Raw genomic sequence first — 13,004 nt, forward strand, 5'->3', positions numbered from 1 at the left:
GAGAGAAAAGGTCTTGGGATCTAGATTGATTACTATCAGCACACAAAGTTCTCCTGCTAGTGCTAAGAAGCATTTCATTTCGGTCGAGCCACATAGTCGGTGAAGTTTCACAGGTTTTACCCAAAATTGAGCAAGTATAAACTGATCGAAACTGACATTTAAGGGGACACTGTCACGATATTTTTGCTTAAAACTTTGTTATAAATTCACGAAATGGTCCCTATTTAAGCAATAAGAACTTAATTAGCATTAACGAAATGATTAAAAGCAATTTCCTGAAGAAGGTCCACACTGCAGCAACATTTTTGCAAAATTTCAGCGATTTTCGAGCCAAACTTTAACCTTTGAAAAACTAACAGCCTAACGCTTTTTCAGAAATCCATATCACAATCTGTTTCCATCCTCGCCATCATTAACCATCCTTACTTCCTAATGGGCTTTAATCATTTGTCGAATACTGCTCTACAAAATAAAACTATTATTGGTCAGCTTCCGATGATCGATATATGTTTTTGAGATTCCAAAATTATGCCAAAAATGGTGGCAGTGTCTCTTTAAATTGTCCAACGATCGCTAATTGTTAATCGAAGAGATCAGTCGTAAGGATTGCTCAACTTTTTCTGTAAGATGGAAGGGAACGGTAGCAATCATGTGGAAGGAACGTGCAGATTGATCGTGATTACAAACAACATAATTTATAACGTATGCACTCACAGACGTCAAATGTACATTCAATCGTAGATCAATCTTCGAGTGTTACGCCAATAACATCACGGCCAAACTTACTAATCAGTTAATTAAATAACATCAACTGACACTTTTTCATCTGACTCTGAAGATGACTTCCGCTTAGGCTCAGGTTAGGCTTAGGTTGTTGAAATGTCAGTCGCCAACATTATTTTTAGAACTACCCTCACCCAGACAGTCATACTGACCTAATGATACTCCTGGATTCAAACCATTACCATGAGACTGCATTTTTATGTACAGTATACGTAAATTATCATCCTTATAAAAATCCTTATAAAAAAAATGAAAACTAACTTGCAACTTGATACAAAAACGATTTTGCTAGTAGTAAGTAAAAGCAGCTGGACACAATTCCTACTGCGAGTTCAAAGTGTTTCATTTTCGAGGTCAATCCCCTGCAGGACCCTACCAAATGTTATCGATATTCTCCGCACGTATTCAGTAGGGTATGATACTTAATACCTCCGGTTGTTGAGTACGTCTTTCTACAGCTACTGCCCCGTGAAGCCGTGGCACGATTCTATTTCAAACAGGAACTCGCAAACACTGTAGCTGTTTTCTTGATTCGAAGCTTGACGCCGTCGAAATTGCCGTTTAAACAATGAAGAAGGCTTTGCTTCTGATCGTGTTATTGATCGTGGTAATCGCGGTTAGCGCCAGACTACCACGGACACCTGGTAAGCACGGACCAAAGAAACCAAACGGTAAGAAAAGTCATTTGTGTTACGACGCTTTATTTTCAGGCCGGCGCAGAGGCTCACCTTCACATCACCAGTTGTCCAATCGGGACATGTTTAACACCACCACAACAGCATATACTGCTACGTAGAGAAAGGCACATTAAAACAGATTTAAATTCTTTCATTGTTGATTGCAAAGATCAAAGTTGAAATTCTGTTTTTTTTTTTTCATGCGCACTTATATGTGTACATGAAAGCTCATCAAGAGAAATACGCAGAATATGAGAGGAAGAAGACCTATCAGATATCATCAGACTGAACAAAGGAACTGACATAATCCAAAATGCTTTAAGAATTGACGAATAAGTTTTGTTTTCAAAGATTTTCCCAGACAGGCTACCGCAGTAGAGTTTCCAGAACCACCCAGGCTATTTGTCTTAAGCGAAAAAGTGCCACATCATTGCTCCTACGTCATGCTTTCAGTACAAACCAAATGGACATCCTCATTCCCAGCCCTTTCCGATGATAGCCCTGAAAGGACAAAAAAGACATTGGAGATTAGGGATCAAGTGTCCGTTTTTTATTTTCTCTCTTATGAAAGAAAAATACACAAACCGATTTCAATCCGTAGGGCATATATGGTGCAAAGAAAGGGAATGCTAATTATATAGTGTTGCATGGCGAGCCAAACTACTGTCAAAACTTCTTGGCCGAGCTAAAAAAAGAAATAATTAATTGATTGAATATCAAATAAATAAATAAATAAATAAATAAATAAATAAATAGAAAACGATGAAAAAAAAAAAAAGAAAAAAAAATTCGAGACTTCCTAAATCGCTTGGGCCTCATATGCCGGAAACCGTTTGAAAGCACAGCACCGCCGTTTTAGCGTGGAGGGGTAAGACAGAATGCTGGTGAATCGCACCAGATGAATCGTAGTCCCAGGTTCTCCCAGAACTTAGGACACAAGTGCAATCCTCTTCTCTACTTAAACTGAGGAGCTCTTTTTTTCCAGGTATTTTACCCACGCACAAAATTACCTTTAAATTGCAGGAAACCTGAAAATAGTAGTTTACCAATATAGAAAAACATCAAGAGATAACAAATCATAAAGGAACAAGGATGGTTAAGGATGGAGAGGATTAACACGGATTACAAACGGTGAACTGAGAATATTTAGGCTAAACTTTTCAACGACCAGCACAAAGCTTTTACGTTTGTTGTTATTCTTATTCTTACCCCTAGGGTGCCAGTTACAGAACTGCAAGATATGTCATTCCAAGCCGTTTTCATGTGACCAGTGTGACCATGGTTTTCTCAGAGAAAAGGTTCCCCTTGGGTACGCTTGCCGAGAGTCATGTTCCCCTGGTCTTCACAGCGTCCAAGGAACATGCGTTGAGAAGCAAGGTTTGGATGAATACTGTTAGTTTTTTACCAGTTAGTCTATTTCCACTAACTGGAGAAATTTTCACATCGACCCAGGTAGACTAGTAAAAGGCTGATTACAAATGTTGGCTACGGTTTAGAAACAAAAATACATTTATAAACTGTAATCAGGCATCTGTGATAAAACACTCAATCAATTACTTTCTTCCTTGTTCGCCTGACTGACTGATTGATTGATCGACTGGTTGATTGATTGATTGATTGATTGATTGATTGATTGATTGATCGAGTGATTAAGTGACTTAAATATGAATTGACTGGCTGACTGACTGACGGACTGACTGACTGACAAACTGATTGATTGAATGGCTGACTGATTGATTGATTTGAAGAATATATGAAATAATTCATATTTGAACTGCGGTTGCAGATGAAAGTGAAGAATGATCATCGCAGTAAATTTTCCAATTTAAGCAATTGGAAGGAAGAAGCCTGAAAAAAATCCCGTTGAAGCCCTGATTTTTTTCAGGCTTCTTCTTTCCAATCGCTAAAATTGGAAAATTTACTTCGATGATTATTCTTCACTTTGATTGATTGATTGATTGATTGATTAATTGATCGGCCTACCGACTGACTGATTGGCTGACTGACTGACTGACTAACAGAATGACTGACTGATTGACTGACTAACAGAATGACTGACTGATTGACTGACTTATTAATGTGATTGATTGACTGACTCACTGACTGTCTGACTGACCGACTGACTGACTGATTGATTGATTGACTGATTGATTTGCCTCTAACCGCGCAAATACGATAGACAATCATTTCATGCCATGCTATTTGATTGCATTTTAAATGGCTAAACATCCTCACTTTGGAGCCTATTTTGTTAAGGTACTGCAATGTATAACGTTTATTTTTGTCTTTCAGACTGTCCCCAGAATTGCAAGACGTGTCAGAACAGGCTTTCTTGCTCCGTATGTGAATATGGACACGTGCTTTACAAAGGCTACTTGGGATTGGGTATGGGTCGCTGCATTAAGAAATGTCGCAATGGATTCAAATCAAAGGTGAATCCCATGGGTGGAAACAAGTGCGTCAAGTGTAAGTATCTAAGGCCGAGTTCTGAAGGGAAAAGTCTACATAACCTATCATTGATCTGATCCATGAAACAGAAAATTTAAATATTGGTTAAATTGCAGTAAATGATTTAAATAGTTCTGTTTTGACTGGTTACGAGTCAGAGTTTTTCATAAACAGTCATCATCCTCGGTAAAAACGGTTGGCGTGTTCAGTTGAAGTATTCCTCAGTGTCTGGTTTTCATTGTAAATCATCTACTGCGATTTAACCAATATTTTAAAATTTTCTTGAATCAGATCAGTGACAGTCTGTACAGATCTAGTCATCCAAGAACTTATCGTCCTCTTTTAAGATAATTCGGGATAAGTTTTTCCACAGTGACAGTTCTCACAAATGTAGGCATAGCTAAGTATATACCCACTCAACTGCCACCTGTAAACATATTGCATTCCATTGCAGTAGACACAAGTACCCATTGGGTACCTATTTTTAAAAAGTACCAAATATTGGAATCTTGAAAAGTTTTCATTGAAGCAAACTGAAATAAAGAAGAAAACAGAATAGATATTCTCCTCTGGTATATGTATTTAGTAAAAATTGAAATTACTTACAACTAAAGCGCTATCCTTTGTGTACATGTTATTATTATTATTATTATTATTATTATTATTATTATTATTATTATTTCTACAGCTTGTACTGCAAATTGCGAGAAATGCCAAGGTAGGTTCTGCTCTGTGTGTGAGCATGGACATGCGCTTTTCAAGGGGCTCCATCAACGAGGTAGAAGTGTCTGCGTTAAGAAATGTCCCACTGGATACAAAGCAAAGGTGAATCCTGCGGGTGGAAACGAGTGCGTCAGGCGTAAGTATCTTAAGGAAGTGATCTTGATTGATTTGATTGTGAAGCACATTGTTCAGCAACAGTCTCAGTAGGTTATTCAATCATCTGAGACTAGGGGGCTTGATGATTGCAGTGCAATCACAATCCTTTACTGTCCCTTAAAAAAAATCACCAGACTCTGTCATAAGATATTCTAGTGACACTGTCATCAGCAGCATCAGCATCAGCATCTTTTTCCTTCCTCAGATTGCACGGCAAATTGCAAGTTATGTCAAGGTGGTTCTTGCTCTGTGTGTGAGTATGGACATACGCTTTACAAAGGGTTCCATCAACGAGGTAGAAGTGTCTGCGTTAAAGGAGAACGGAAGGTGAAAAACGAAGTTATCGTTGCATATTTGCAACAGAGCAAATAGTTTGTTTTGAGTAAAAATTGCAGTATTTGTCCATATTTGTCCTTTCTTAACGCGTTTTGACTGGAAAATTGCTCACGACATTCCTACTATGTAGGTCCGCCATTTTGACCGCCATGTTGAAGGCTGGGCTGCATGGCATGACGTCATTGCGCTCACTTGCGTTCGCGCCAAATTTAATTTTTTTGCTCGGATGGAAAATGGTTCACTGCATTGCCGTAGGCTGTTCCAATAGATCACCTAGAGATTCTAAAAGAGGAATAAGCTTTCATCGCCTTCCCTTAAAAGATAAAGGCCTTTTAAGCAAATGGCTTGCTCAGATAAAGAGAGAAAATTTGCCCCAAATGAAGCACTGCCACGTCTGTTCCGAACACTTTGAGCCCACGTGTTTTGCAAGTGAGTACCGACTAGATATTTTGCCAGACAATTTAAGCAGACGTCGCTTAAAAGAGGATGCCGTTCCAACTTTGTTTCAACACACAAAAAAGTTAAGCCTAAGGCCGTCCAGCGAGCGTCAAAGAAATAGAGCTCTACACGAAGAGGTAAGTCATGTATTCGCGGTGTAAAACTGACTCTACTGATATGACCTGACGTGACCTTTTGGCCGCCGTGTTATTTTTCTGGCAAGCAAGCTTTAAACAAATTATCCTTCGTTCACAAAATTGTATTTGCTATTTTAGGCCCTCAATCAAATACTGGATGCTTGTGATAGTAATTCGCAAGAGTCGGGCCAATCCAGAGCGAAAGTCGCGCAGCCTTTTCAAGATGCAAATGTCACGACTTCTGCGGTTCCTGATTACAATGTCAGTCAGACTTTCGGTGACAAAGAAAAACCACAAAGGAAGAGGAGAAAACTACCTATTTCAAAGATAGTTTTGGTGGATGCCTCTACTGACACTGAAATAACAGTGGTGGACCAAGCCTGTCAAACAGATTTACCTTTTGTTGTGCATTCACCTCATAAATTTAAATCCATTCCCTTAGCAGACGTTCGTCACGCTGTAGCGAATGACCACAGCTATGCCGCTCTCTTAAGTGATTCCCCTGTTGTGCCCGCTGAGCAAGTCCCTAGGGTTTCTGGCAAAGATTTTCCAGAATGCAAGAGGACGTTGGATTTCTCCGAAATTGACACATCGGATTTTCCTCAAATTGACTGCCAAGAAGAGGAAATTGAAGATGAGTGGATTCCATCCGATGTTTCGGATCATGAAGAATCGGACATGTCGGACCTAAGTGATTATGAAGTTAGCGAATTTAGTGAAAGTTTCGACTCCGAAGACGAGGATTTCGATATAAAAACTGAAATTCCTGACGATGACGAGGAAAAGGAGTCCACGAACTGGCTAAATGAAGATTGCGGTGATCTTCACCAAGAGCGAAAGTTCTTGGTATTTGAAAGCAAACTAAAAGAGCTTTTTTCTCGTCACGTGCACTGTCCAAACTGTGGACGGAACTTGGAAAAAGCATCATTAAAAACCAAGGGGTCTCTTGCGACTATTGAATGCCTTGGTTGCTGTGATCAACCATTACGATGGCAAACACAGCCGTTTGTAAGTTCAATGGCCGCTGGAAATTTGCTGTTCAGCGCTGGAATTCTATTTACCGGCAACGATTACAGCAATATTGCTAATTTTACAAAGGCAACCAACGTCCAATTTTTTAGCCAGAGAAATTTTAGTTCTACTCAGAAAAAGTACCTCTTCCCCATTGTTAACAAAAAATTTGCTGAGCATCAAGTGGATATTCTTAACGAAGTGAGAAACACCGAGGTTGTAGCAGGAGGTGATGGTCGCTGTGACAGCCCAGGCCACTCGGCTAAATACGGCACGTACAGCATTGTGAACACAGCTTCATCTAAAGTTCTTGACTTCTCTCTGGTCCAGGTAACAGAGGTCAAAAATTCAAATGCGATGGAGCTGGAGGGCCTAAAACGTTGCCTAGATCACCTACAACGGGAACAAGTGGCTATTGCAAAGCTTGCTACGGATAGGCACGTGCAAGTCAGAGCGCACATGAAAAAAGAGAGGCCGCACATCAAACACAACTTCGATGTTTGGCATTTAGCAAAGTCTGTTCAGAAGAAGTTATCCAAAAAGGCTCAATCAAAGCCATGTGCGGCATTGAAACCCTGGATACACTCCATCATAACTCACCTCTGGTGGTGTGCAAAAACCTCGCAGGGCAATGCTACCGACTGTGCGGAACGATGGAAATCCATCGTTTACCACACGGCTAATATCCACCACTGGGACGGATGTCAGCATTTCCACCAGTGTGCACACCCACCCATCCCAAGAGAAACAGAGAGAAGGAAAGACTGGTTAAAGGTTGGAAGCCCTGCTCATGACACCCTGAAGGAGGTAGTCTTGAACAAGTCGCTTCTAAAGGACATCGGCATGCTAGCCGAGTTTATCCACACTGGCGTTTTAGAAATGTACCATGGCCTCATGGCAAAGAAGTACTGCCAAAAAGTGCAGCACTACTCATATGATGGCATGAGGGCTCGCACCCAGTTAGCTGTTCTTGACCACAACCACAACGTAGGAAGGAGCCAAGGCCAAACCAAGGAGGGTGCAAAGAAACACAAATTTGTCTCCCCCAAGGGAAGTGTTGGGTGGATTGCAAAGCCGCAATACGAGGAAAAATCGTACGCATTTTTAAATGATTTAATGGTTTCTCTCCTTGCATTCAAGAAAGGTGACATTGAAGTTCCCCTGCTACCTCCCAAACCCGCCGCCGCGAACATCGCTCCAACCCCCAGGCCACCCAAGAACGACTTGCTAGAGAAGCACAGATCTCGTTTTAATACAGGGAACTAACTGAATGATTTATATTTAATTTCGAACAATCTCCTGTATCCAGGATAATTCCACTTCTGAGTAACTTTCATCAGGGGTGCGAAAGCCCGTGTAATTCCCATCTGCGTTTGGATACACGGCTCGTATTGCTTTCACTACACAAGCAGGGATTACTTTTCTCACGTATCTCCCCAGTCTGTCATGTACCCACCAAGTAAACTGGCGGTAAGCTGCGTAACGATAATTGCTGCAAAAAGAAAACATACGAATGAAACGTGTATCGCAAAATCTTTTCAAATTTGCTCAAGTTATGATGGAAAGGAAGGCTGAAAGGTCATTGCAATTGCCGTGACAATTTGCTATCACCCGCTGATCGGGGTGTAGCTACACAGAACTGTCAGTCGCTTCAGTTTATTAATTTCATTTCGTAGAACCTACAGGAAATTTAGGCAATGGCCGTGTGTGTAAAATGTAGTCGACTGAGTTCAATGAACGAATAATTCTTTCACTAAGTCTACAGTTACTAAAACGATTCGTGTAGTTTAGCTACTTATATCTTTCAAAATTGTGTTGCAGTTTTGATAGGGCTAATCAAGTATCTCAAACTGAATTTTGTATTATAATGACAATTAAACGTTTTAACGTCCTTACAGAATTTGTGACATACAGAGTGCCTGTGGCAAATTGATCTAATCTACATTATCCCAGGAAAAGAGCAAAACGATTAACAATGTTGGAGATGTGGTACGTACACATTAGCAAGTTCCCGTGGCGCTCGTATGCCACGCGCCTGACTCAAACCAACAATGGCCGTCTCCAACACTTCTCTTCGCAAACATACAGTTTCGAAATCAGGATGACGACTTATACAGCGAATAGGGGGATCGTCCTCTAAATCTAAGTCATATAATAAAAAAGCAGCAATGGCAAATGGAAAACAAATGGCTGGGTTTTCATAAGCGAAAATACAAGGACTAAATCAAAACAGTGAATGAATCGTTTCATGAAATTTATTATCCTTCTAATCAACAATATTTCACCTGATATTTTTGTCATGGCTTCTTCGATCTCATGGCAGCAAACACACTCTCTCTCCTGCTGATTTTCCCAGTTTTCACAAAGCTCGCAATTACACCAAGAGGTATTTCCCCTCCTTGCAAGCTCGTTCTGGCCGTCAGCTGTATTTTCTCCATCGGAATCCGAGAAATTTCGCATGGGTTCGAAGGAATAGGGTTCAAACTCAACCATATTTTGTAACTGTATTATCAAGCGTTCTGTTGTCCCAAACTATACACAATATAGCTGCGAAAATCCGCGACTAATCACGACTAATGAAGGGCGAGAACACCAAAACACAGCACGCGGAGGCGAGCACGCAAAGTAGGAAAGAAAGCATGAGCGCTTTGACGTCACGAGATGGCGGACGGTAATCCTTATTTGGAAGTAACCGGAAGAGAATGCTAACAAAATGGTGGATGTTCAATTCTGGCGAGTTCTCTTCGTTTTCTATTTGATTTGCACTGAAATATGAACTTTTTTCAATCGATTCTTTGTAATTTACGTTCTTTCTACAATTTCAGATCATTTCAAAAATTATACCCTGTAGCCTTCCGTTCTCCTTTAAGAAGTGTCCCACTGGATACAAAGCAAAGGTGAATCCTGCGGGTGGAAACGAGTGCGTCAGGCGTAAGTATCTTAAGGAAATGATCTTGACTGATTTGATTGTGAAGCACATTTTTCAGCAACAATGTGCATAGGCGATTCAATCACCTAAAAAGGTTGGAGCGACAGGCTTGATGATTGCAGCAAAATCATTTACTGCCCTTTAAATAATTACTAGTGGATTTATTCTGCCATACGATACTCTAGTAACATTTTAGTCCAGTTCCGCATCTTCGTGGAGGCGGACAGGGGGGCGGGAGCTCGGGAGAATAGGGGGCGGGAGGTGGGAAGAAAAAGAGCGGGAAGCAGGAGAGGAAAGGGCGGAAAGCAAGATTTCTAAGAAGGCGGGAATCACTTATTAAGCGTTAAAATTCTTTCAAAAACCAGAACCCAAAATGTTATTTGACTTATATTTAGCTTATTTTGAGACTTGCGGGCCGACGATAAAACGAAAATTCGCCTTGACCTAAAAAATCTGTGGCTTAGTCCCGGTAAAATTGGAAACCCTTTTGCAGTGGTTGCGTCATAGGCCATAAAATGTTGTCACTTAAGCTGTCAAAGAATTTTTCACAGGGGACGGGAGAAAAACAGACAAGGGCGGGAGTTGGGAGATAAAGGCACGGGAAGCGGGAGAGCAATGTACGGGAAGCGGGAGGTTCTGACCCCTCGTCTCCCCCCTCCACCATATCGTCATCATCATCATCATCATCATCATCATCATCATCTTTTTCCTTCTTCAGATTGTACGGCAAATTGCAAAACGTGTCAAGGTAGTTTTTGCTCTGTATGTGAGCAAGGACATGCGCTTTTCAAAGGCTTTCGGGGACTCGGTAAAGGTCGCTGCCTTCGTAAATGTCCAAAAGGTTATAAAACAGGGGTGAACCCCAGCGGTGGAAACAAATGTGTCAGATGTAAGTGTCACAAGTTATGTTCTATTTACTCTAAGACAGCAGTCGCCCGACATCCAGTCCTTACTTACTGGCCCCTATGGAGCCCAAAAAATACGTCCTTGTGGCGTAGCAATAAAGGCCTAAAGATCCCTGTAGGAATATTTGATTGATTAGTACATGTACTGAAGCGCAGACAATCATTGTAGACACTTTTCAGTAAAGTGTGCCATCAATACGAAGTTTTTTGCCGCGAATCCCACATCCTTATTCACTTGGAAGATAAAATAAACACGTAAATCAAGAAGCTTTTTTCTCAGCCGGCTTTTATCTTTATATACCCTTTATAAGAAAATTGAGCGATGCAGAACTTGAGGAGGATCCTGTTGGTTTCACGATGGATGTCTGGGAACGCAATATTCTGATAACTAAGGCCTGCAGAAAAGGGGAAGAATCTGTAACAGAAATACAAAACCTTCAAGCCCCGAGTATTGAAGAATATGTCTATTGCACTATTGCATTTCAAGCTCCATGTCAGGCAACTTCAAAATTTGCACAATAAACACAGTTTGTAGTAGAACAAAAGTTCTCTCCAGAGCAAAACATTTGCACGAAAATAAAAACTTTGGGATCACTTTGAATCCTATCTCTTAGAAAGGATTTTCAATCTGGTCGACAGCATCTGCTGTAGTTCTTCTTTACATTACCACATCACCTTGTCTGTCCTCTGTCAATCAGCATTTTATTTTTTTATTTCTTTTAGCCTGCGTGGTGGCAAAATGCGAGTCTTGTCCTAGAGCTTGGACCAATCAACCGAATAAGTGTGCCCGATGTGAGTCTGGCTTTTACAGGCTTTCTGTAGGGATGTCATGGGAGCAACACGACTTCTGCTTCTCTCACTGTCCGGCCGGATATGGTCCAAAGAATGTGAAAGGCGTAGCCCAATGCCAAAAAGGTAAGACAAAGTCATAACATTGTACCTTGGCCAATACAGTTTCACCTCGCTGTGTCAAGTACGCTATTTTCTATAAAAGAATATATTTTATAAGAATATATCGAGGCTGAAATTTGCGATAGTATACTAGTTTACTATAAACTCGAGGGTGAGATTTTGAAAAGAATAAAAAAAATTGTAAATACAATGCAATTATTTGTTTTTAACTAAATCGAATACAATTCTTCCTTTCTCTAAACGGCAAAACTAGCCAAACAACAACAACAACAACAACAACAACAAAACAAAACAGCACTAGCCGTTTGTCCGAGGCTTTTAACAGTATCTGCAAGGAGGTATGCGTGTCATATCAGCCTTTAATCAATAAATATTCACAAGAATATTTTCAGCCTAAAATCTGCAGAAAAATAAGAATATTCAACAATATTCTTATATAAAAGAGAGGGTATAGACGTAGCTTTCTATCGCTCCCTGCCGGTCTGGCGTTCAAAGAAGATGGAATGTCAAACCGGACGGGAGCAATAAGAGGCGCACTTGTTTGCAGGCTAAGTGTATCTCTAGGAGTGTTAGGGGCGACTGAATCATTTTGATCCCACACTGGTACAAGATATGACCAAGCCTGTTCAGTGTTTTCAGTATTCCATAAACAAATGATCAGCAGCCTTCCACTTTTCCCTCATCTAGGGATAGACACTTACGATGCCAAGCAAAAAGGCGGCAAAACGTTATCAAAAACTAGCTGGTCTCGAGATTTGATTTAAACCAAATTATTTGAAATAATTTCGTTGTGATTGCTTCCTTTCATCAGAACCTGAAACTAAAAACAAAGCTACAATTGAGCCCTTCACTATGCCTGACGTTACGGCCATAACCGAAGCCGAGTCGACGCCATCGGGAGAACCAGCGAGTGAACCCGACAGCTCGACGACTTCCGAACCATCAACCACACCTGAACCAATGACAGAGCCTGAACCAGTGACAGAGCCCGAACCGACTACTATATTTACAGACTTTTGGCCATAGATTCTGAGTTGTTTTTTGCTTTGCTATATCTCAGGTGCATTAGAAAGTCCTGCGGCAAATCATGGGGTACATGATTTTCCTGATTTGTTTCTGATTGTTTGATATTTGTATTAATTTTGTTTGCTCAGCGTGTTTTAACAGTTCATAATATTAAGTAACTCATGGTAAAAAAAGGTATACAAAAGTTAGATATGTAGCTAGCTTTAATGTGATATTAGGATAGGTTTAATAAAAGACTTTAAACTGAACTTTTTTCATACCATTCTTCTGCAACGTTTGGTTGTATTGCTAATTACTGTAACATTGTCAGCTCAAAATCTCATACAATCGTGCGTACGATGCTTTAAGAAAATTAGGCCATAACGTCGGCACACGCGAGAGTTCAAGTTCCTGCGGCATGTTCTGGGGACACGTTCCTTCGTGTAAACCCATTTTACAGAACATTCTTTTTGCAGGGACCAAAGGAGTCCTACTTCTTGTACCGCGGATTCAAACTGGTCTGCCGAATTGCAGGGAGAAGCCA

The 13,004-nt window shown here is 40.6% G+C and overlaps 1 protein-coding gene across 3 annotated transcripts; it reads left to right on the forward strand.

Annotated features, from left to right (window-relative positions):
* The first annotated feature begins 1,211 nt into the window (after positions 1-1,211).
* On the forward strand, positions 1,212-12,743 carry LOC145478868 (proprotein convertase subtilisin/kexin type 5-like). Of its 3 annotated transcripts, none has more exons than XM_081457053.1 (9): positions 1,217-1,454; positions 2,676-2,837; positions 3,753-3,926; positions 4,597-4,767; positions 4,993-5,114; positions 9,535-9,640; positions 10,357-10,527; positions 11,267-11,458; positions 12,267-12,743. In XM_081457053.1, the coding sequence occupies exons 1-9, from the start codon at positions 1,352-1,354 to the stop codon at positions 12,479-12,481; spliced, it is 1,416 nt and encodes a 471-aa protein (XP_081313179.1). In that variant the 5' UTR covers positions 1,217-1,351; the 3' UTR covers positions 12,482-12,743. The 3 variants fall into 3 exon arrangements, with proteins under 3 accessions (XP_081313181.1, XP_081313179.1, XP_081313180.1); XM_081457054.1 differs by having other exon boundaries at positions 4,993-5,097; positions 9,575-9,640; XM_081457055.1 differs by lacking the exon at positions 12,267-12,743 and having other exon boundaries at positions 1,212-1,454; positions 11,267-11,475.
* Positions 12,744-13,004: the final 261 nt, after the last annotated feature.

Source organism: Orbicella franksi, chromosome 2 (assembly GCF_964199315.1).
Source record: "Orbicella franksi chromosome 2, jaOrbFran1.1, whole genome shotgun sequence".
Classification (NCBI taxonomy): Eukaryota; Metazoa; Cnidaria; class Anthozoa; order Scleractinia; family Merulinidae; genus Orbicella; species Orbicella franksi.

What these genes read in the sequence shown, in the direction of transcription:
- LOC145478868 (XM_081457053.1), top strand. Translation starts at nt 1,352, where the DNA reads ATGAAGAAGGCTTTGCTTCTGATCGTGTTATTGATCGTGGTAATCGCG. An exon ending in CGGACCAAAGAAACCAAACG is followed by an intron (nt 1,455 to 2,675) that starts GTAAGAAAAGTC and finishes TCTTACCCCTAG; the next exon opens with GGTGCCAGTTACAGAACTGC. An exon ending in TGGAAACAAGTGCGTCAAGT is followed by an intron (nt 3,927 to 4,596) that starts GTAAGTATCTAA and finishes TTATTTCTACAG; the next exon opens with CTTGTACTGCAAATTGCGAG.